Source organism: Hypomesus nipponensis, chromosome 12, assembly GCF_054491055.1.
Source record: "Hypomesus nipponensis isolate SF chromosome 12, ASM5449105v1, whole genome shotgun sequence".
Lineage (NCBI taxonomy): Eukaryota > Metazoa > Chordata > Actinopteri > Osmeriformes > Osmeridae > Hypomesus > Hypomesus nipponensis.
The window spans coordinates 1678272-1699245 of NC_140372.1; the positions used below are offsets into that span (position 1 = coordinate 1678272).

At 46.9% G+C, this 20974-nt stretch overlaps 2 protein-coding genes across 3 annotated transcripts; both read left to right on the forward strand.

The window, feature by feature from the left end:
• The first annotated feature begins 350 nt into the window (after positions 1-350).
• ros1 (c-ros oncogene 1, receptor tyrosine kinase) lies at positions 351-9605 on the forward strand. Its single transcript, XM_084668757.1, has 19 exons — positions 351-2336; positions 2514-2565; positions 2911-3115; positions 3258-3334; positions 3487-3612; positions 3732-3916; positions 4113-4210; positions 4299-4804; positions 5216-5422; positions 5647-5730; positions 5843-5963; positions 6648-6813; positions 6968-7032; positions 7279-7408; positions 7509-7606; positions 7840-8043; positions 8354-8488; positions 8575-8798; positions 8969-9605. Exons 1-19 carry the CDS (start codon positions 2214-2216, stop codon positions 9106-9108), a joined length of 2946 nt encoding a protein of 981 aa, XP_084524883.1. The 5' UTR covers positions 351-2213; the 3' UTR covers positions 9109-9605.
• A 129-nt stretch (positions 9606-9734) lies between these two features.
• Positions 9735-19738, forward strand: LOC146260609 (calcipressin-1-like). Of its 2 annotated transcripts, none has more exons than XM_084668462.1 (4): positions 9735-10211; positions 17465-17638; positions 18031-18190; positions 18365-19738. In XM_084668462.1, exons 1-4 carry the CDS (start codon positions 10095-10097, stop codon positions 18541-18543), a joined length of 630 nt encoding a protein of 209 aa, XP_084524588.1. In that variant the 5' UTR covers positions 9735-10094; the 3' UTR covers positions 18544-19738. The 2 variants fall into 2 exon arrangements, with proteins under 2 accessions (XP_084524588.1, XP_084524589.1); XM_084668463.1 differs by lacking the exon at positions 9735-10211 and adding an exon at positions 15347-16405.
• Positions 19739-20974: the final 1236 nt, after the last annotated feature.

Below are 20974 nucleotides of genomic sequence, written 5' to 3' on the forward strand. Positions count from 1 at the left end.
AAATGAGTCAAATGTAAACAAGGGACCAAAGTAGAGGCTGTTGAACACAGGGTGAGAAGGGCTTGGATGAAATGTTTATAAAAGGCAGTAATCAAATTGAAAAAGAGGGCTGGAGGAACTGGTCCAGTGCTGCCATAGTACAATATGACATCACAGGAGCCAGTGTTCGTTGGTGTGGGTGTGTCTGCGTGTGGGTGTGTGTGTGTCTGTGTGTGTGTGTGCGTGTGTGTGTGTGTGCGTGTAGCCACAAGGAATGGCAGTTATGTCACAAATGGCTCCCCTGGAGGTCTGAAATAAATCCATCTGTGCCCCCTGCAGACTGCATGGCGCTACAGACTGTAGGACAGGGATGGGGAGTGTGTGGGTGTGTGTTTATAACAAAAAAAAATGTAATAATTCTTTGGAAAGATGGAAGGAGACTTTGATAATAAGATAACATCATGATGCAGAGTGAAGTGTTTCCTGGTATCTACCCTTTCTCCTCCGCTGGATCCTGTTCCAATAGTAGGCTATGCAGTAGCAAGAATTAGAGATCATTAGTTGAAAAAATAGCGACAGCTTAATCTGAGGTAACATACCAAGCAGCAAACAGTCATTATCTATGTTTGCTGGTGCGCTGTTGTGGTAATCGCTTCACCACCTTTCAAATTAAATGATGAGCTTTGCTACTAGGGAGAAGAGAAAATGCTACTGAAACTAGTGAATTGGATGTTGGGTAAATATCTAAATTAGCAAGATTATTTCAAGGATTCAGGGTTTATTCTTTTTGGTTCACTGAAATGTCTCACAATGTCCATGGCCACTGCAGCATGTCGATTTATTCTCCATCTCCAAATTTGCCTTTGCATCCTCGGTTTTTGGCCGGGAAGACGCACCTGTTCGCATCTGATAGGGTGAAAAGATTGAACCTGTGCTAAGCTAACTTCGGCCTGGCCGTGAGACAACATGGACATAGTCAGTGGAAAAATATTTTAGCTATTTATAAGCTGGGGTCCAATAAAACAAGGCTATTCACAACCGATAGCAATATCAACAAATACATTAAGTTCGTCGTGATGGAGTTCTCCGTTTGTGCATTTAAGTATAATACAATTATCAGGTCTATTTTAAAATGTGTTCCAATAGTAGGCCATGCAGTATCAAGAATTAGAATGTTTGCGGCTGGTTTAACTTTAAGAAATGTTCTATGTGGTATTCAGTGGAAGCCAAGAAAGAGGAAGGAGTTTTCATATGGGAGGCGTGAATGTGACCCTTTCCTTTCCACTGGCCCGTCACCAATGCAGTGTTTGTGGTTGGACAAATTAACACCGCGTACAGTTGTCTGACGAGTGAGAACATTTTAGGAAAGGCTTTTGTCCGACTTTGCCATCTAGTGGCTAAACACGGCTATGTCATCCGTGATAGATAGCTCTGTTAACTGTACTGTACTTAAGTAGATTTTTATGTTATCAGTAGACTAATTGACTTTACTATTTAACTTGTTTACGCAAATATCTGTACGTTCTACTCTACTATTTTCAAGTCAGTCTCTTTGCCTACTTCAGTTTAAATCTGTATTTGGTAGCATGATCTCTCCCCTGTATGATTTTTTTCCAAATATTTTCGATAAAGTTCTGGATTTTGGGGGGGGATGATCTCGGGTGTTACGACCATAAATGATGTATCATTACTGTCCCACTAGGTAATTTAGTGGAAACGTCAATGCTTACAAGTGTTTGGATTTGATAGATACATCTGTTGATGAACCTGGGCTATCAATCACATTATGTGTTGGGTTGGAACCCATGTCCATGTGGCCTCTTACACTTGTCATCATCGATCCCTTTTCTTCTCTCACCACTTCCTCTCCCACCTCCATGCACGCACACACACACACACGCACACGCACCCAGACACTCTCCCTCTGTCACTGATGGTGAGAATGTTACGATAGCAACTTTCTGTATGTTTAAAAGTCCAGAGTCTAGCCTCTGTTGAGTCTTTGGTATGAGCTACAAGACAGGCCAGCCCTGGGTGGGTGTGTTTAGAGAGACTGATTACAGAGGGGATAGCAGTCATAAGGAAACAGACTGAGATGAAAGTTCTCATTGTACTGTAGTTAGTCAGTAGTAGTTAACAGCCCGTTTTAATAGTATCGACTTGACACAAGATTTTATCATTAACTCTAAGACTAAGACTAGATACACATGTATGTAATATAATGTGTTGATGAAATGGACGTCAAATGGATGAATGGTCTTTTGTCACAAACAACAAGAGGTTTGATCTCTGTATCAGTGTTTGTCTATGTGTGTGTGGACGCAGTCATCCAGAAACCAACTCTGCACTTTCAGACGGTGAGTTATTCATCCTCAGTTGTTTGACAGGAATTTTGAGATAATGTAGTCCATGTATTATATAGTGCACTGGGAAGCCTGTTATGTAGATTTCTTTTTAGAAATCTAAATTAAACTAAATGATTGATTGAAACGTTCTTTATTTCCAAATCTGTGATACTTTGCTTGTGTTTGTAGAGTGGGGATGGCACAGGGGTGCAGACAGACATTTACAGGCAGAACAACTCTGGTGAGTCAAAGCATCCCATAATATCCTGTCTAGCTCTGAAGACGTCAGCTATTTCATAACATTTGTTTTTACCTGTGGTGGCTGTGTCAGTGTTGTCATGCGTTACCATTCTACAACAATCTAAGGTATATCAGAACATATCGAACTGTTGTTCTGATATTGTATTGGAACTAGTGTATGAAAACCTCCCATTCAAACACAGTGGTGTTATTTAAATTGATAAATAATGCTTTTAGCAGATGCTTTTATCCCAAGAACCTTATTGCAGGGAGTGGGATTTGAACCTGCATCTTGTGAAATGCTTAGACCGCTGATCTGAGTCAGGACCCGTCTCCTGTGTTCCAGTACCCTCTGTGCCTCTTGGCCTCGTGGTGGAGAGTTTGTCAGGCGAGAGTATCGAGGTAACCTGGTCAGCCCCTGACGAACCAGCGGGGATCATCATTGGCTACAACCTCAACCTCACAGACCAATTGCGTACCATCAGCTCCACAGTCGGAGCTGATGAATTCAGCACTTCCTTCTTCCCAACTTCAGCTAACACAACATACAGGTAAGTCTTGTGATGTAAAATGTTGCTATCTGGTTGAATCCAGGAAGTCCCACTCGACCACAAACCTCTAACCCTCTGGTTGAAGGGTGAATGCATCTTTGTTGCTGTGGTATAGAAAGCTGATGCGTGTTACTTCCTTCAGAATTGCCGTGGCAGCGGTGAACAGGAAGGGCCAGGGGCCAGCGGCGACTGCCAACTTCACCACACCTCCCAGAGAAGGTCAGTATGCGGCTGTAAACATCTCCATGTGTGTTTCTCCTCCAATAAACTTGAAGCTTGGTTTGTGTGAGCGTAGAGCTCTAGAGCAGGTCCCTGTGGTGTACTGGTTCATGAGAGCAGGTCCCTGTGGTGTACTGGTATTTGTGTTTCAGAGCCGATGGGAGGGTATTGGGTGTTCCTGTCCAGGATGAGGTCGCTCAGGAGGAAGGAGATCTCTGCTGGGATCCTGGAAGAGGCCCTTTGCCTCCCTGAAGATCTGATCCAGGACAACATCACTGGTGAGTCCACAATTATCTCTGTCTCTCTTGCTCTCTTTTTCTCGCCCTCTCCCTGTCTCCACCTCTTTCTCTCTTAATTTGTCATTTCAAGGATGTCTCTGTTTTATCTTCTTGTGCAGGGGTGTCGGTACATCCTAGCGCCAGCCAGGTGTACTTCTCAGCAGGGGCGCACATTTGGGTCAAAGGAGATAAGAATCTAACGGACCCCTCTGACCTGGTGCTGTTCCACTCCACACCTCTAGGGGTCACTGCTCTGTCTGTGGACTGGCTTTACAGACGGCTCTTCTTCATCTCTGATGGAAAGGTGCGACACACACGTTACATTCCCATTTGACACTGTATTAATTGAGCAGATGCTTTGATCCAAAGCAACGTGGAAACAGTGCTGGTGGAACAGGAGATCACAAGTGTGTTGTGTTTTGGAACACAGTCCCAGTGTTTTATGTAAGGGTACATGTTACTGTCTCAGTGTTCAGGCAGCCTCCCCTTCTGCGTTGCAGGTGTTTCAGTGTGGGCTGGAGAACTGCCCCGACCCCCAGGAGGTTCCCCTGCCTCTCCCCGACACTCCCTCTAGGATCGTTGCAGATCCGTACAACGGGTGAGCTAACAACCTTCCTGGCAGTACTGACTGTGTGGAGTTAGAACCGCAGACCGCATCCTCAGAACCAAACTGTCCGATCCTCTAGGTACCTGTTCCTCCTGCTGCCTGATGGGATACATCGCTCCGTCCTCCCGGACCCCTCGCAGGCTCAGACCCTCGCCCTGACCCCAGTGGTGACCCGCCGAGCCCTGCTCGACCTGGCGGTCAGCTTCGCGAACAAGAGGGTTGTGTTCTTTGAACAGGTCGACCGGACCATCTCCGCCACCTTACTGGACGGATCGGATCACGTCACCCTCCGTCCGTATGTAGACTTCTTGCACTCCATCCAGAGCCTGGCCTATGAGAAGGATCTCTTTGTGCTGACCAATGGGTGGGCAGTGTACCAGGAAGTGGAACAGGGGAATGTCTTTAATGAGTTCCTGGTGGACTGTGACATCTGGCCCAGCCAGTCAGGGTTTGATAACATCCGGGTATCCAGCTCCTCGTCCCAGCCACACCCCGTCCCACGGAGACCCAGGGCTCTGGAGGTGGTGTTTGGAGCCCACATGGCGTCTGTGAGATGGGAAATACCCGCACTGAGGATAGGAGCAAGTAAGGACACACACTGTCAGATGTTCAGTCTTCTAAATTAAATGTCTTTGTAGATCCTGACTGGGGTTTCAAGTTTGTTGTTTGTACAGGCACAGTGCAACCTTTGGTCCTTCTCTTCTCAGCAGTCTAACCTAGATCCTTTATCTCAGCAGTCTAACCTAGATCCTTTATCTCAGCAGTCTAACCTAGATCCTTTATCTCAGCAGTCTAAGCTAGATCCTTTATCTCAGCAGTCTAACCTAGATCCTTCATCTCAGCAGTCTAACCTAGATCCTTTATCTCAGCAGTCTAACCTAGATCCTTTATCTCAGCAGTCTAACCTAGATCCTTTATCTCAGCAGTCTAACCTAGATCCTATATATGGTTTCAAGTCGTCTGCAGGTGAAATCTTGTGTTGTGTTTACCTATCAGGTCCGTCATCATGGCAGAACTGGACGTACTCGGTGAAGATCTCTTGTCTCAGCGGGTCTGAGACGCTGACCCAGTACCACCTGACTGACACTCATCACACATTTAACGGGCTGCGGGGTAACCATGGATACGCGGTGACGGTGTGGGCGGAGTCTCCAGGTGGACGCTCCGCCTCTGTACGGTTCGAGGGATCCACGCTCATGCTTGGTTAGAATGCTTGCATTTCCAGTCCGTCCAATCAGGGGCCGCGGTTATTAGGATTACCTTTCTTTTGAGGCTCTTTGAATGATACAGACCTTTGTTACCTTTGTTTATAGAATATGTCAGATCATATCATGGTGTTAAATAATACTGTATTACATTTCATTTAATTGTATTATAGTATTCCATTAAAATAAAAAAAATAAAAACAATTATATTTTGTTTGACAGAGGACCACATATACAGTCCCTTGGTCATTGGTGTGAGTACAGTGATGGGTATAATCTTCATTGCTGTAATTGTTGCTGTAGTTGGTGAGTCTTAAACACCATCACCTGTCCTTAATCACTCACACATTCTCTTTCATGAGAACATTACCTTAATCCTGTAAATGTGATGTGTAATGTGTGATTCTCTTCTCGGTAGTTTGGTGTCGGCGGCCGAGGAAGAGGGTTCTGGAGGGCAACACGGTGGTGCTCCGGCCTGACAAGGAGCTGGAGGTCATCAGAGGATTGGTGGGGCTCGCCAACGCCTGCTACGCTGTCAGGTAGACACACAGAACACTGGACTGAGACATATATAGACTGACTAATTCTATGTCCCCTTTAGAAGTGTCCGCTAAATTACGACAATATACAGCAAAACAGTGTGTTTCCTACCTTACTCAGAGATGGGAAGTCACAAAGTACAAATACTTCTAACATTCATTTGTATCATTGATGAGTGCTTGATGAGGACTCAACTATACTCTACAGTACTCTATTGTACTCTGCTCTGCTTTACTCTACTCTGTTTTAGGCTTCTCTGTTCTCCTCTCCCCTCTCCTCCTCTCTCCTTCCTTCCCTTTCACTGTGAAAAAAGTTTCGTAAAACAGATTACTTTTGAAAAATAAGTTTCGAAAGGTTGAAAAAGAATCATGTGAAGTCCTCCAACAGGTAGTAGTAATGGCTACTTGGCTGTCAGAGCTCATACGTCTTTACTTTAACTTGAGTAAAATATTCATCTTTTTAAATATGAGTGTCTGTACTTCTACTTGAGTGAAGGATGTGTGTACTTTTGCCATCTCACCATACTTCATAGATTATGCTTATATGAGTTAGTCGCACAATCCTCAATGTGGTCTCTATGAGTCACAGTATGTATTTTTACAGTTGTAGACGTGTAAACGTATTACAGTTATAAGACGTGTATTGTGCTTATCACAGTTTTTAACCCTATTCCTGTCTGTTAGCCCCCTCCCCATCCACAGCAGCACATCCACCTTACCTCTGTTCCCCCGCGAGAGCCTCAAGCTGCAAAGGCTTCTGGGTAGCGGGGCCTTCGGGGAGGTGTATGAAGGCATGATTGTAGGTCAGCCCATCCAGGAAGTCATACCCCAAAATAGAGTAGCTGTGAAGGTAAATGTTTCCATAAAGTTTCTCATTTCAAGGTCAGGATTTATTAGTATTCATTAAACCAGGAAGGGCTCTTTGAGTTTATGTATTTTTTCCTAGAATTGGTTGGAAGATTTTACAGATGTTTTACGGCTTTTCTAATGGATCTTTTGTGTAGACTCTAAGAAAAGAAGCGACAGAGAGTGAAAAAGCTGAATTTCTGAAAGAAGCTCACATAATGAGGTAAATATGCTGACTACTACATTCACTGAATCTCCTCTGGAGGGTGCTGTATGTTTGATCTTCTGTGATTCTTGTGTGTGTTTGCATCTTCATGTTCCTGTCGAAGTTTTCGATCCTCTTATATCTTTAGCAACCAGTTCCAACACCCCAACTTCCTGCCTCTCCTGAGTGTATGTGTGTATGCTTGTCTGTGTGTGTGTGCTTGTCTGTGTGCTTGTCTGTGTGTGTGTGTTTCTCGTCATACAGCCAGTTCCAGCACCCCAACATTGTGCGTCTGCTGGGGGTGTGTCTCCAGAACGAACCCCAGTTCCTGATTCTGGAGCTGATGCCAGGAGGTGACCTGCGCTCCTACCTCATGAAGGCTCGTCCGTCTGCGGTCCGTACAGACAGGACACCCCCTCCCCTCCCCTCCCCTCCCCTACCCTCTCTTGCTGTGACGAGCACCATTAAGTGTGTGTTTGTCTGCTGATGTTTAGAGTCGCGGCTCGCTGCTCAGTGCAGACCAGCAGCTGGACATCTGCTGGGACACCTGTCAAGGCTGTGCCTACCTGGAGAAGATGCACTTTGTCCACAGGTTTGAAATGTTTTCTCTGTAGACAGGGGGTTTACTGGTTCTGTACACAAGTTAATGTATATAGACTATTGTGTTAATACAGTGGGATCAGTATAGATCAGTGGTAGAGCATTTTATTGCAGATTAGGAGTTTAAAAGTTAAAATCTTTCCAAAGGATTACATTGTATAGACTGTATTTCTGTCATAGCCTGAAGTTAGTGCTGTAATGGGATAAACGATGTCGTCCATGCAGAGATATAGCAGCCAGGAACTGCCTGGTGTCTGTGCGTGGCTACAACGATTCTGAAAGGACGGTAAAGATTGGAGACTTCGGATTGGCTCGGGATGTATACAAAAATGACTATTACAGGAAGAGGGGCGAGGGCCTACTTCCTGTACGCTGGATGTCTCCTGAAAGTCTGTCAGACGGAGTCTTCAACAAACACACTGACGTCTGGTAGGGGTCAGCTTGTCTCTGGGGTTCTGTGCTGTCGTCTGGTAGTGGTCAGCTTGTCTCTGGGGTTCTGTGCTGTCGTCTGGTAGTGGTCAGCTTGTCTCTGGGGTTCTGTGCTGTCGTCTGGTAGTGGTCAGCTTGTCTTTGGGGTTCTGTGCTGTCGTCTGGTAGTGGTCAGCTTGTCTTTGGGGTTCTGTGCTGTCGTCTGGTAGTGGTCAGCTCGTCTCTGGGGTTCTGTGCTGTCGTGACATGTTGTTGTGGATACGGAGAGAGAAACAGGAGCCTGTCTGTCCGTCTGTGTTGACGCGTTCAGGTCGTTCGGGGTGCTCCTCTGGGAGATAGCCACCCTGGGACAGTATCCCTATCCCGCCCTGTCTAACCTGGAGGTCATGCACCACATCAACTCTGGAAAGAGACTGTCCAAGCCTGCAGACTGCTCTCCGGCCCTGTAGGTGTACCGTCGTCATTTCCTGAATGCTTCAAGATACCGATGAACTGCTTGCGTGATTGGTTGACGGGTGGTTTGATTGACAGCTATGATCTGATGCTTCGGTGTTGGAGTTCGCTACCCGGTGAACGGCCCAGTTTCCGGATGCTCCAGATCAGCCTGGTTCAGCTGAAGGGATCAGTGGCCCGGCTCAGCTCCGCCCAGGACCCTCCCAGCCCCGCCCAGGACCCTCCCAGCCCCGCCCAGGACCCTCCCAGCCCCGCCCAGAATCGGTTTGCAGGCCACGTCAACCAGGCCTACCAGGAGGACGGTGAGTACATAGAAATACAGGCAACACTTTACTACCATGCAACTGCATAGAAATACATTTAAAAAGTAAAAGCTAGGTAAGCCTCAGAAGAAAGGAAATGACCACAACAACCTTAACTCAACAGTTCAGTACGGTGTATTGCTATTGGTCTCTTGTGTTATTGTCTCCAGAAGCAGACTGTATCACGGTGGATGAGGATGAAGGCACAAGGGTAGGCCTAACTCACGTGGTCAGTGAAGAAGGACTAAACTACCTGATGTTTAGAGTGGACGGGCCGGGAGAGGTGACCAATGGAAGTAAACCCTGCTAGCCGAAGAGGATAGCTTAGTGGTTAGAGCATTGCAGAATAAGAGGTTGCAAGTTCATATCTATCCCTGGTACTATGTATCTTGAGGTCTGCTAAATGAACACATTATATGTGATGTGAATCCCTGCCAGAGGACTGGTTCTACTAACAATGGGCCAGAGATTTTATGATTGTCATTTATGATTCAGGAATTTTGCACAGACATGCTGTCATTGTTTTTTTTTTTTACATGGTTTTATGTATTTTTCTGTTACTGTTTTTGCTACATAAAAGTTAAATCTCGACAAATAAATAAAAGTATATTTGAGACAATATAATAGGAGCAGCTAGTGAACAGGCAAGGAGACTGCATAAGATACTGAAGTCAGTATTCTGTAGATTTTTATATCCGTTTTCTCATCCTTCGTTCTGTGCTGTAGAAATAGTGTGCATAGGAGAAAACTAACGTTAAATCTACGACTGAGGTTGGTCTGTTGTACAATGTCAATTAATAAATTCATTTAAATAAATGCAGATTTAATCTGCCTTAGATTTTTATTATTATACACATTTTCACAGAATAGACTAAATTATTTAAAAAGGAAACTGTCGTGGGATTGTTCGACGTGACTTTTATTTTGAAACGTATCCATAATGCGCTAAAGGAAGTTCGGTAGTTTACCGAGGCTCGGATACTTCTCGAGGCTAGCTAGCTGGGCATTCAATAACGTTTATACGGATTAACCGATTATATTACATTACATTTAGCTTATTTATGTGCCACACAAATAAATATTCATTAATGACGCATCGAGTGTTGGCGGAATATCAAGGTGTATCTTTAAAGGGTCCTTCCACTTGATGATAGTCTGCTAGCTAGCTCTGATTTAGTTAGGTAATGCTGGCAAGAGCTTTGATTCAACCCTCGTTTAAATTAATCTAGCCAGCTAGCGACTACAGCTAAGAAATTCTCGATATTGTACCAATTAATCAAAAACACGAGGCCCGTCATGCAGCAAACAGAGAAAAGTGGCGAAGCGACCGTGGACGTTCAGTTTACCGACCTCCCGAACGCTCTAATCGCGTGCAAAGTCACCGAAGATGTTTTCAATGACCAGAGTCTGAAGGTAAGCCGATGATCAGTGACACTATTACGTTTAATGTAAATGCCATTGGTCAAAATGTTGTGTCCAGTTCATAACTGTAGTGTCAAGACTAGCGTGTTGCATTGTTGAGTAAGTTTGCTATTTGTGTCTCTTCTGTATCCTGTAATATGGAGAATGATGCTAGCTAGCTATCACTGTAAGCTTGTGCTTACTAGTTTAGAATATTTGTTAATGCTATCAAAGTAACAGTTACCGGTATTTTAATCAACTTCCTAATGTATACAGCAACCTATTTTAACAGCGTCGAGGCCTAATTGACTACTCGCTTACAGGTGTTTCAATTTTTCATTTACCTTGTATAATTTAAGGGATTCTACTGTTATATTGTCCTTGGCCAGCATTGACGAGAAATATTGCTTTCTATTCACCTACTGCTGTAACTGTTATCTAGTGCATTAGTGAAGACACACAGTGAAGTCTAGGGGATCCACTCTTAAACGATTTGTTCCTGCAAGACCCGCATGGAAACACTTAAGTTTCTTTCCCAGGTTGCATATAATAGGGGTCGGAACAATTCAATCAGCAACATAGTTTCCTTTCCAACATAGGAAATAGGATGATACGAATAAACAAGCTATTAGTGCTGCTGGCCAGGTTGTCTGGATCATATTTTCTGTATCTTCTCAGTTAACACGATAACTAAACCACAGACTCACTTTCAGAGAATTTCTTCTTGGTCCTTAAATTACACCCAGCAGCTTGTGTTCCTGTTAGCTGTGTCCTAGTCATGTGTATGCAAGGTGATGTGTCACCATTTCGTTCGTAAAGCTAGTATTTAAAGTGATGGGCCTGGTTATGCTTCTTGACCTTACGTGAGTCATTGTGGTAAGAAAGCTGTTTTCTGAACAACAATGTAAAAGATGGAAAGTTGGCATCACATGAACAGTTAGGAGCTTTGCAGACAGCTGGAGGGAACTGATGAGCCACAGGAACAGCAGCCAAGGCCTGAAGGCTACGCAGTTCAGTGTTTTTACAAATAATAGTGTGCCAATTTATTGGACACTCGATTCTTTAAATGGTGTTTTATGACATCTATCCATTGCTCGGTTGAATGATGTCTCAGAAAATACGTTTTACATCAAACAACAACTATCGATCAGTTGAATCCTCTTAACACAGAAATATGGCGGAAAAACTGTTTGTAGTGGAGACTGTCTACCAGCCTAGAGCCTGTCTACCAGCCTAGAGCCTGTCTACCAGCTTGGAGCCTGTCTACCAGCCTGGAGCCTGTCTACCAGCCTGGAGCCTGTCTACCAGCTTGGAGCCTGTCTACCAGCTTGGAGCCTGTCTTCCAGCTTGGAGCCTGTCTACCAGCTTGGAGCCTGTCTACCAGCTTGGAGCCTCTCTACCAGCTTGGAGCCTGTCTACCAGCCTAGAGCCTGTCTACCAGCTTGGAGCCTGTCTACCAGCTTGGAGCCTGTCTTCCAGCTTGGAGCCTGTCTTCCAGCTTGGAGCCTGTCTTCCAGCTTGGAGCCTGTCTTCCAGCTTGGAGCCTGTCTACCAGCTTGGAGCCTGTCTTCCAGCTTGGAGCCTGTCTACCAGCTTGGAGCCTGTCTTCCAGCTTGGAGCCTGTCTTCCAGCTTGGAGCCTGTCTACCAGCTTGGAGCCGTCTGTCAGCTCGGAGCCTGTCTACCAGTTTGGAGGCTAATCCATGGAAGTGTGAGTGAGACAGATGTCAGCGAAGGGAGACTACCTGTCCTGGACAACACCAAACAGATGGTGCCATGTAGGACTAATGACAACAGCAACATTCAGGCTGGTAGGACATCATCACCCACTCAAACACCTGTGTCCAGGCTGGGGTGTCGTGTGTCCTCTCCTGAGTAACCCTGATCGAGGGGATCAGAATGACGAGAGAGATCTGAAGAGCGTACGTCTCTGTGTGTACACAACATCGCTTCTCTCCATGTGGGCTAGCCATGTGTTCGGACTAATCAAGTTGTTTGACCCCACAGCTATGGTTGTCGCGGTAAAACTGGTTGTCGTGGTTGAGCTCTGGTTGTTTCGCGGTTGAGCTCAGGTTGTTGCGGTTGAGCTCTGGTTGTCGCGGTTGAGTTCTGGTTGTTGCGGTTGAGTTCTGGTTGTTGCGGTTGAGTTCTGGTTGTTGCGGTTGAGCTCTGGTTGTCGCGGTTGAGCGGAGGATACAGGAACAGCTACAGCTGAGGTCAAAGCACAAAGCATTCTGGGAAACAAAAATGATGAAGAGGGCTCACAGTAGAATCATATTTACTCTGTGCTGAATTTGATGTCATTTTTTGACCTGATAGAAAAGCATGGGCAGCTCTTAGTTTGGCTGACCCAGTTAAACCGCTCTCACCTGGGATGCGGTGTGTGGAAAAAAAAGACAGGCCGATCATGCAAAGGGTGCATGCAATTTTCAGTTCTTAAACGATTGCACAACCGGTCCTTTCATTCATCAATTTACACTATACACAACAGGTCGTTCTCAAGTTACTAGACATCCCATAAATGTTGGTTTTACCCTCGTAATCTTAGTCTGTGGGAATAATTTCACACAGAACTCTTGAGTCAGATGCTGAGAGTTAAATAGCAGGCAAGGTTGTCATGGCGAACACAGACACCTGCCATTAGTATGCTTACTGTCAGACATCCAAGCTAACACTTTGCCTCTGACTGTGTGTATTGTTGTCTGTAGTTCTGGTAGATTGTTCTGGATAACTCTGCTGAGGTAAATTTTCCAGTCATATCACCCACAGTGACTCAGTATCCAAGCCTGTAATGTGACATGCTGACTAATCATTGAACACTCAGTAAGACCTGGAAGGAAGTGTGTGAAAAGATGACTGCCCCCCCTTCTCGTTGTTATCTTCAGTCAGCTGAGAGATCATATGACGGAACATTCCATGGTGTGTGTGTGTGCTTGTGTACCTGGGAGCGCGCGTGTGTGTTTTCTGTTTGTCGTCTGTGTGGACTGTGCCGATGACTCGGTCAAGTGTTTACCTGCCACAGAGCTTGTAAATATTGGCCTTCACGTTACAGTTCCACCCAGAGTAATGTAGCCTGCGGTTCCTAGCTTCAGCTGTCCCCCTAAGTCTTCCTCTGAATCACCCAGACAGCACAGCTTATCGCCACGCACAGTCCAGCCCTCCTGCCACTAGGACCCTCTAGTATTCACTGCACAGCCTTCTTGGTCTCAAAGCTTCCGTGACAGTGCTCAACCCACCAGAGCATCAGGATTTTATTACAGTGATATAAGCACTCTCATACTGGAAACTCTGACATGCTGTTTACTCTCTGACATATTAACACGCTGAGAGGAGGAGGCTACGGAGCTAGCCTCGGGCTAGGAGAGAGGACAGACGAGACAGACAGAGAGAGGGGCAAGGACTCAGAGACCAATTTAGAGGAAGAAAGAGAGAAGGAGAAACTGTTGCAGAGAGAGAGAGAGAGAGAGAGAGGGAGAGAGGGAGAGACAGATGGAGAGAGACCAAAAGGGAGAGGACTCGGTGAGGGAATGGAAAAATGTAAATATGAAACCAAAACAGGCTGATGGAAAAAATGTAGGACTGAGAGCACACAGACACACACTCACACACGCACACACACGCACGCACGCACTCCTTTTTAGATCAGATCCTGTGTGCTGACATTATTCACTAATCAAGAGAACTAGTCATTGGATACTAGTTAGTATGTTCTCATGTAAGCTTGCTATTAATAAGAGTAGATTGTGTCTATGTGTCAGGCTTAATAGATGTTCGGGATCAGGAGAAAGTACTGGCTAAATGGTCCTTGTCATGACTACAAGGAGAGCTCCAACTATGACCTCTCTAGTCTGAGTGGTCATGTGTTGGGAGCTGTGAATCTCTTTCTCTGAGACTGTTGTAACGTCATTACTGCCTGACTGTCACTATCTATGTTTACATTCTTGTGCCCTATAAAAGATGGTCCTCTGTCCTTCAGAGTAGAGAGAGAGACTTGATTGAGACCTAAGCCTGGTGTTGTGTTGTCATTTATTGTCAGAGGTCTGGTTTTCTCTCCCAATCTGCAGATTGATAAATACTTATAAAAATCCTGAACTCAACTGAACTTAGTCACTCCGTTTGTGAAGAGTGGGGCAGATTGGGAGAGAATAGCAAGCTTACATGAGAACATACTAACTAGTATCCAATGACTATTTCTCTTGATAAGGGAATAATGTAAGCACACAGGAAATCTAAATGTCTTCCACACACGGACGACTGAAAGTCTGGAGATGTTTAACATGACCTCCACAGCACCACACCTGTACTGTGTCTGGGCACAGCACCACACCTGCACTGTGTCTGGGCACAGGAGGCATGTTTTAGACACCAAGACTCTTCAACACAGAGAGAGCCACAGGGGTCTCCATGTCGTGACAGCCAAAGATCACATTGTCTCCATGTTTCCACCAGATCCCTGTTCTGTAACCAAAGCCTGGTGGCAGGGGAAATGGGACACAGTGGTTGACGTGCCTGAATTATTTTGATGTTGAAGAAATCCACAGCCTAACCTGGCTTCAGGGCAGGGCAGTGCAGACTGACGTCATGTTCTAAAACCACACACACTCATTAGCACACACACACTTGATTCCTCAACGACCTAAAAGATCTAAAAGAGAGATCCCACAAGCACACTAACAATCTAAAGAGCTAGACGGGTCAAATCACGCTGTCTGGATGTCCCACAACTGTCCTGGTGAAGTCTGGCGAGCACACACACACAAATACACACACACACAAATACACACACACACACACACACTTTTACAACTACACGTCTGTGCTATTAATACCACCCACCCTTCGTGTTATCAAGCCTCCTGCTGCATACTTTCCATAAGCACTTCTCCTTCATTCTTCCCTTGTCTGTATTTAACCCTCGACTAACTCTCCTCCATTACGGGCTGGGTGTCTCCTTGTCTTGTGTGCTTCTGTGTAAACTGGGCCACATTGTGCTGAATGTTTTGTGTGTGTGTTTGTCTGTTTGCATGTGAGTCTATGATCTAGATAGGCTTATTCTCACATATTTTCCATTCAAAACCAGAGAAGAGATTAGTCATGAGAGAGAGAGGGAGAGAGAGAGAGAGAGAGAGACGGAGAGAGAGAGAGAGAGACGGAGAGAGAAAGAATGAGCAGATTAACACATCAGTCAGTGGAGAGGTGATGTCACTGTTTTCCAGCCTCCCTATTCCTTCTCCACCTCTTTCACCTCCCTCCCTCTGATTGGTCGGCAGCGGAGGAGGGGGAGGGACTGACTCCCAGTAAAATAGAGGGGAATAGGGGCGACCACGCCCCCTGCAGCTGAGGTTGGCTCGCAGTGAATGAACGCATGCAGAGAACAAGGAAGAGACAGAGGGAGGAGCCACATAGTGCGTCAGCAGCTCTGATATAAGTAGCTGGTCAGAGAGGAGAGAGAGAGAGAGAGAGAGAGTAGCATTAGATGTGTATTTGGGCAGCCAGCCCACATTCTCCTGAAGCTTCTATTGTTGCAACACCAGATTAGACCAGGGCAGGAAGACCGGCTGTTGCAGGGGACTGTCGGGGAGAACGGTGAACCCAGACGAGGTTGTGTGTGTGTGTGTGCTGTCTGGCAGTCTGCACCTCCGAGGGTGGGTCCTGAATGCTAACTCGGCTAACCTTGGACGTGGCTGAGCCGTCTCTGTGCTTAATGCTGTGAGACCTGCTGGAGGGCTGTCTGTGAGACCTGCTGGAGGGCTGTCTGTGAGACCTTCTGGAGGGCTGTCTGTGAGACCTGCTGGAGGGCTGTCTGTGAGACCTTCTGGAGGGCTGTCTGTCTGGGCTGGGCTCCAGGCTGCTGCAGGGGAGAGAGGTAAAGGACACGGAGGACTAGAATCGATCAGGGGAAGAAGAAAAAGAGAGAACAGCTAGAAGGACAAAAAGGAAAACAGAGAGAGAGAGAGAGAGAGAGAGGGGTGTGTGTTGTTTCGTTAGAGGAGGTTTCTCTCTGGTCTCACCCTGGGGAAGACCACGCCCCCAAACCCCTGCCACCCCCACCCCTCCTCTCGACCTCTGACCTCTCGCATCATCAGGTGGAAAGGCCTGCACCTTTCCAAACTTCCCATCATGCACATCAAGACTACCAAGTGTAACCACTTCTGCCTGGTCGCCTCGGTGACCAACCAGGAAGTGTTTGAACGGCCTGAGGCCCAGGTAAGACCACTTCCTGTAGTGCTGGGGGACGGTGCGTGGCTCGTTAGCAGGCGTCCTGGACCAGAGGACTCTGACGTTGCAGGATCATATGTTCCTCTTTGATAGATGCAAGATGGACATCTGCCACACTTCCTGTTTCCTGTCCCTTGTGTTTGAGGTGGACCCCCTACCCTCTCCTCCTTAGTCATCCTCATCACAGAGACGCTTCTCTTTGTTCCCAGGGCCTGTGCTTCTGACCAGCACAGGCCCTAGCACAGCGTAGTTATCGCTACATGGTTGAAACCTGATTGAAGTGTGATGGTCCTTTCAGGGAGGTGTGTTTTTAATCCCAGAGAGGGGGGCTCTAATCTGGTCGATCCTCCCTCTGTCATCATGCTGCCGCTGGGAAGGGGGGGGGTGGTGGGCGTTGCCATGGATACCGGCCGGGCCGCTGTGCACTTGAGTTGTTTTATCAGTGAAGAAACTACTGCTGTCCTTGAGAGAAGCGTCTCTCTCTGTCTCTGTCTCTCTCTGTCTCTGTCTCTCTCTCTGTCTCTGTCTCTCTCTCTGTGTCTCTCTCTCTGTCTCTCTCTCTCTGTCTCTCTCTCTGTCTCTCTCTCTCTTTCTGTCTCTCTGTCTGTGTCTCTCTCTCTGTGTCTCTCTCTCTCTCTGTCTTTCTCCCTGTCTCTCTCTCTCTCTGTCTCTCTGTCTCTCTCTGTTTCTCTCTGTCTCTCTCTGTCTCTCTCTCTCTCTGCCTCTCTCAGTTTCTGTCTCTCTCTCTGTGTCTCTCTCTCTGTGTCTCTCTCTCTCACTCTCTCTCTCTCTCTCTCTCTCTGTCTCTCTCACACAGACGTCAGCTTGAGGGTATTTTTAGAAAGTAGAATCAAGGATGGAAAAGTGTGTTGAATGACTTGAGTGCTGTGTTCAGTGCTGTGTTCTGAAAGGCTGTTGGGGTGTGTGTGTGTTCCAGTGGTTAGGCCTCCACAGGAATTATCCTGTGAAGATGGTGCAGCTGCAAGCTCACAATACCCCCTGTATCAGACTGACTGTACTGTTGTCTCTTCTCCTCTCCCTGCCCAGGCCAGTTTTGAGTCTCTGTTCCGCTCCTTCCATCCTGACGTGTCCTTCCAGTTCTTTAAGAGTTTCCGTCGTGTCAGGATCAACTTCAGCGACGCGCTGGCGGCGGCCGACGCCCGGCTCCGCCTCCATAAGAGCCACTTCAACGGCAAGGAGATGCGGCTCTACTTTGCTCAGGTTTGACACCCATACTTTGGTCTGGTCAGGTCAGGCTAAATTCGAAACCTGTAAACTTACAGAATTTAGGAGAAACAGGCGTAATGTTATGGAAAAATTCAACCTGACATAGTTTTGGTCCCCTGTGTTTTGAAGTCTATTGGGAAAACCCACAATTTACTGTTTTCTCTGTTGTCCTGATCCTAAAACTGAACCCAGCTCTTTATTAAAGACAAATTTCCACCAGGCTAGTGTGGTGACCTATCCTGAGAATGACACGTTCCATGTAGCTAGACGATGGTCTCCTCATAGACCCTGAAGCACTGCTGAAAGCTGAAACATTTCCACCTTCGTTCCACCTCTCACTGTCTTGTCCTTGTTTCTTCCTGTTTCCTGCTTCCTGCTTCCTGCAGTCTGTCCATATAGGTAGTCCCCGCCTGGAGCCCCCCAAGCCGGACAAACAGTTCCTGATCTCGCCCCCTGCCTCTCCCCCTGTGGGCTGGAGGCAGGCCCAGGACGCCACGCCCGTCATCAACTACGACCTGCTGTGTGCCATCTCCAAGCTAGGCCCAGGTACACACACACACACACGCATCTCTCACACACACACACATCTTGCACACACTTCAGCTAGACCTGCGTCTTGCATGCTTTAGTGATCGGCCGACCCCGTCATGCTGAAGGGTTCATTTGAGCTGACGTGTGTGTGTGTGTGTGTGTGTGTGTGTGTGTGTGTGTGTGCTCCAGGTGAGAAGTACGAGCTGCACACAGGCACCCCCACCACCCCCAGCGTGGTGGTGCACGTGTGTGAGAGCGAGCAGGACAGCTCCGGGGGCGAGGATGACCCCGAGAGCAGCTCCCGTCCCCCTCGCCCCAAGATCATCCAGACGCGTCGGCCCGACTTCACCCCCAGCGTCATGCAGTGAGAGGCCGAGCAGAGAGGGGGCGCTCTAACATCCAACATTCATTAAACCTTCCAGGACACCACAGACCTGGGAGTGTGTTTGGGACATGTAATACATCTTCCCCAACTCTAGGGGCAGCAGTGTCCCAAAGCCCTGCTTTTCATGAAGAGAAAGAGAAGGAAGAGAAAGAATCATCTCTTGTGTCACTTTTGTTTGCGTTTTTTTATTTATCTCTTCCGTTTTCCATACGATGGGAATTAGTGACTTGGTAGAGAGAGGGAAAGTGCATCAGAAGTATTTGATAGATTAATGTTTTTACTGTTTTGTAATATGTCCTCATTTTGCTTTGGTGCTACTTGATTCATCAAGCATGGAGGTTGTAACCTCAAACAGAGGAGTTGCTTGTGTAGATTTTCATTTGAACCTGTAGTCACCTCACCCCCTCGCCCTGCCTAGACTGAGTTCACACTGTGTACTTGTACAACCACTGTTTTGGGTTTACATTTACACGTGTTAATGTAAATATGTTGTGTCTGTAGACCCTGTGCTGTGCTGTTGTCTTTAATCCTACTGTCCAACCCTGAGGACCTGTCGTTGAGCCCTCAGCACTCACAACCATGTGCTTCATCTGCACACGAGAAAACGAGGACAGGGAAGTCCCTGACTTGGATTCAAACGAGTTAGCTAGCTAGCTAGCTAGCATTCCTAGGTCATTCAGTGTCCCACTGTAACCTCACAGTTCATCTTACAGCTGTAGAGCATGACGCACTTTACCCCACGCTGCCATATCCTGCTTCAAACTGAGAGGGCGGAGCCAGGTGGGCGTTCTGCATGGGGATGTTCACAAACCCGATCATGTGCTGCGCTTGTTTAGCTTGAAACAGGCGGCCATTTTGGGGGCTGACATGCATCCATTGTGGCTCTGAACTGTACTTGGATGTATGGAAGTTGTAATCCATTCTTGCCAGGGACTGTTGGAGTGTGTTCACCGTTTCATAGTAATGGGAGGGATTGTGTAGACACACTGTGAATGCATGTATTATCACAGCATATTGGAGATGGATCACGCTCCAAGCCCTAACTAGTAGGTAGATCTTGCATTTAGCCAATTTAGCTACTTTTGTACTCTGAAACTACTGTTATTTGGAAATTTGTTTTACCTTGAAATAATCTTATGATTTATATCATTAAATAAATACTTAACATCTAACATGTACGGATGTGTAATTTGTTTCATTCAGTAAGATGTTTTATTTTATAACACATATTGTAGCTGCTTCACTTTGTCCAGAATAATAATGCATGCATTTAGCAGATTTGTTTATTTTAAGTAAAATCCTTGGGGGATTCAAACCTGCAGTGTCTTTATCTGCAGATACATGCTGTATCCCTGAGCTGTTCATTTCCGTATGTATAAATAGGAGAGACCAGAGGGTGATTACTCAGCTGTTACATAACGACAGTCTCCCTGTCTCTTCCCCAAACACATGAACAAATATATGGGGCATCTCCCTGTCTCTCCCTGCCTCTTCCTGTCTCTCCCTGTCTCTCCCTGCCTCTTCCTGTCTCTCCCTTCCTCTTCCTGTCTCTCCCTGCCTCTTCCTGTCTCTCCCTGCCTCTCCCTGCCTCTCCCTGTCTCTCCCTGCCTCTTCCTGTCTCTCCCTGCCTCTCCCTGTCTCTCTTTGTCTCTCCCTTCCTCTTCCTGTCTCTCCCTGCCTCTTCCTGTCTCTCCCTGTCTCTCCCTGCCTCTCCCTGTCTCTCTTTGTCTCTCCCTTCCTCTTCCTGTCTCTCCCTGTCTCTCCCTGTCTCTCTTTGTCTCTCCCTACCTGTCCCTGCCCCAACCTGCCTGTATTAGGTTCTACATGCACAAAACTTAGTCTGGTTACTCATACCAGTCCCCTCAAAGTGCAGTAATAATCATTTGATGCTGGGATCTTTTTTTTTCTTCTGTTTGCTTGTTGCAATGTTACACTAATGTTACACCTCTCCCTGCCTGTGTTGATGACACTGCACCATAATGTTACACTGCTCCCCTCTCCTGTCCCTGCCTGTGTTGATGACTGACCTCTCCCCTCTCCTGTCCCTGCCTGTGTTGATGACTGACCTCTCCCCTCTCCTGTCCCTGCCTGTGTTGATGACTGACCTCTCCCCTCTCCTGTCCCTGCCTGTGTTGATGACTGACCTCTCCCCTCTCCTGTCCCTGCCTGTGTTGATGACTGACCTCTCCCCTCTCCTGTCCCTGCCTGTGTTGATGACTGACCTCTCCCCTCTCCTGTCCCTGCCTGTGTTGATGACTGACCTCTCCCCTCTCCTGTCCCTGCCTGTGTTGATGACTGACCTCTCCCCTCTCCTGTCCCTGCCTGTGTTGATGACTGACCTCTCCCCTCTCCTGTCCCTGCCTGTGTTGATGACTGACCTCTCCCCTCTCCTGTCCTCCTAAATGTCTATCATC

Bases quoted from the DNA above. Each gene is read 5' to 3' on its own strand.
- ros1 (XM_084668757.1), top strand. From the start codon at position 2,214: ATGGACGTCAAATGGATGAATGGTCTTTTGTCACAAACAACAAGAGGT. The intron at 2,337-2,513 runs GTGAGTTATTCA...TTGTGTTTGTAG, and splicing joins CAACTCTGCACTTTCAGACG to AGTGGGGATGGCACAGGGGT. The intron at 7,409-7,508 runs GTCCGTACAGAC...GCTGATGTTTAG, and splicing joins TGAAGGCTCGTCCGTCTGCG to AGTCGCGGCTCGCTGCTCAG.
- LOC146260609 (XM_084668462.1), top strand. From the start codon at position 10,095: ATGCAGCAAACAGAGAAAAGTGGCGAAGCGACCGTGGACGTTCAGTTT. The intron at 10,212-17,464 runs GTAAGCCGATGA...CTCCCTGCCCAG, and splicing joins TCAATGACCAGAGTCTGAAG to GCCAGTTTTGAGTCTCTGTT. The intron at 17,639-18,030 runs GTTTGACACCCA...TGCTTCCTGCAG, and splicing joins TGCGGCTCTACTTTGCTCAG to TCTGTCCATATAGGTAGTCC.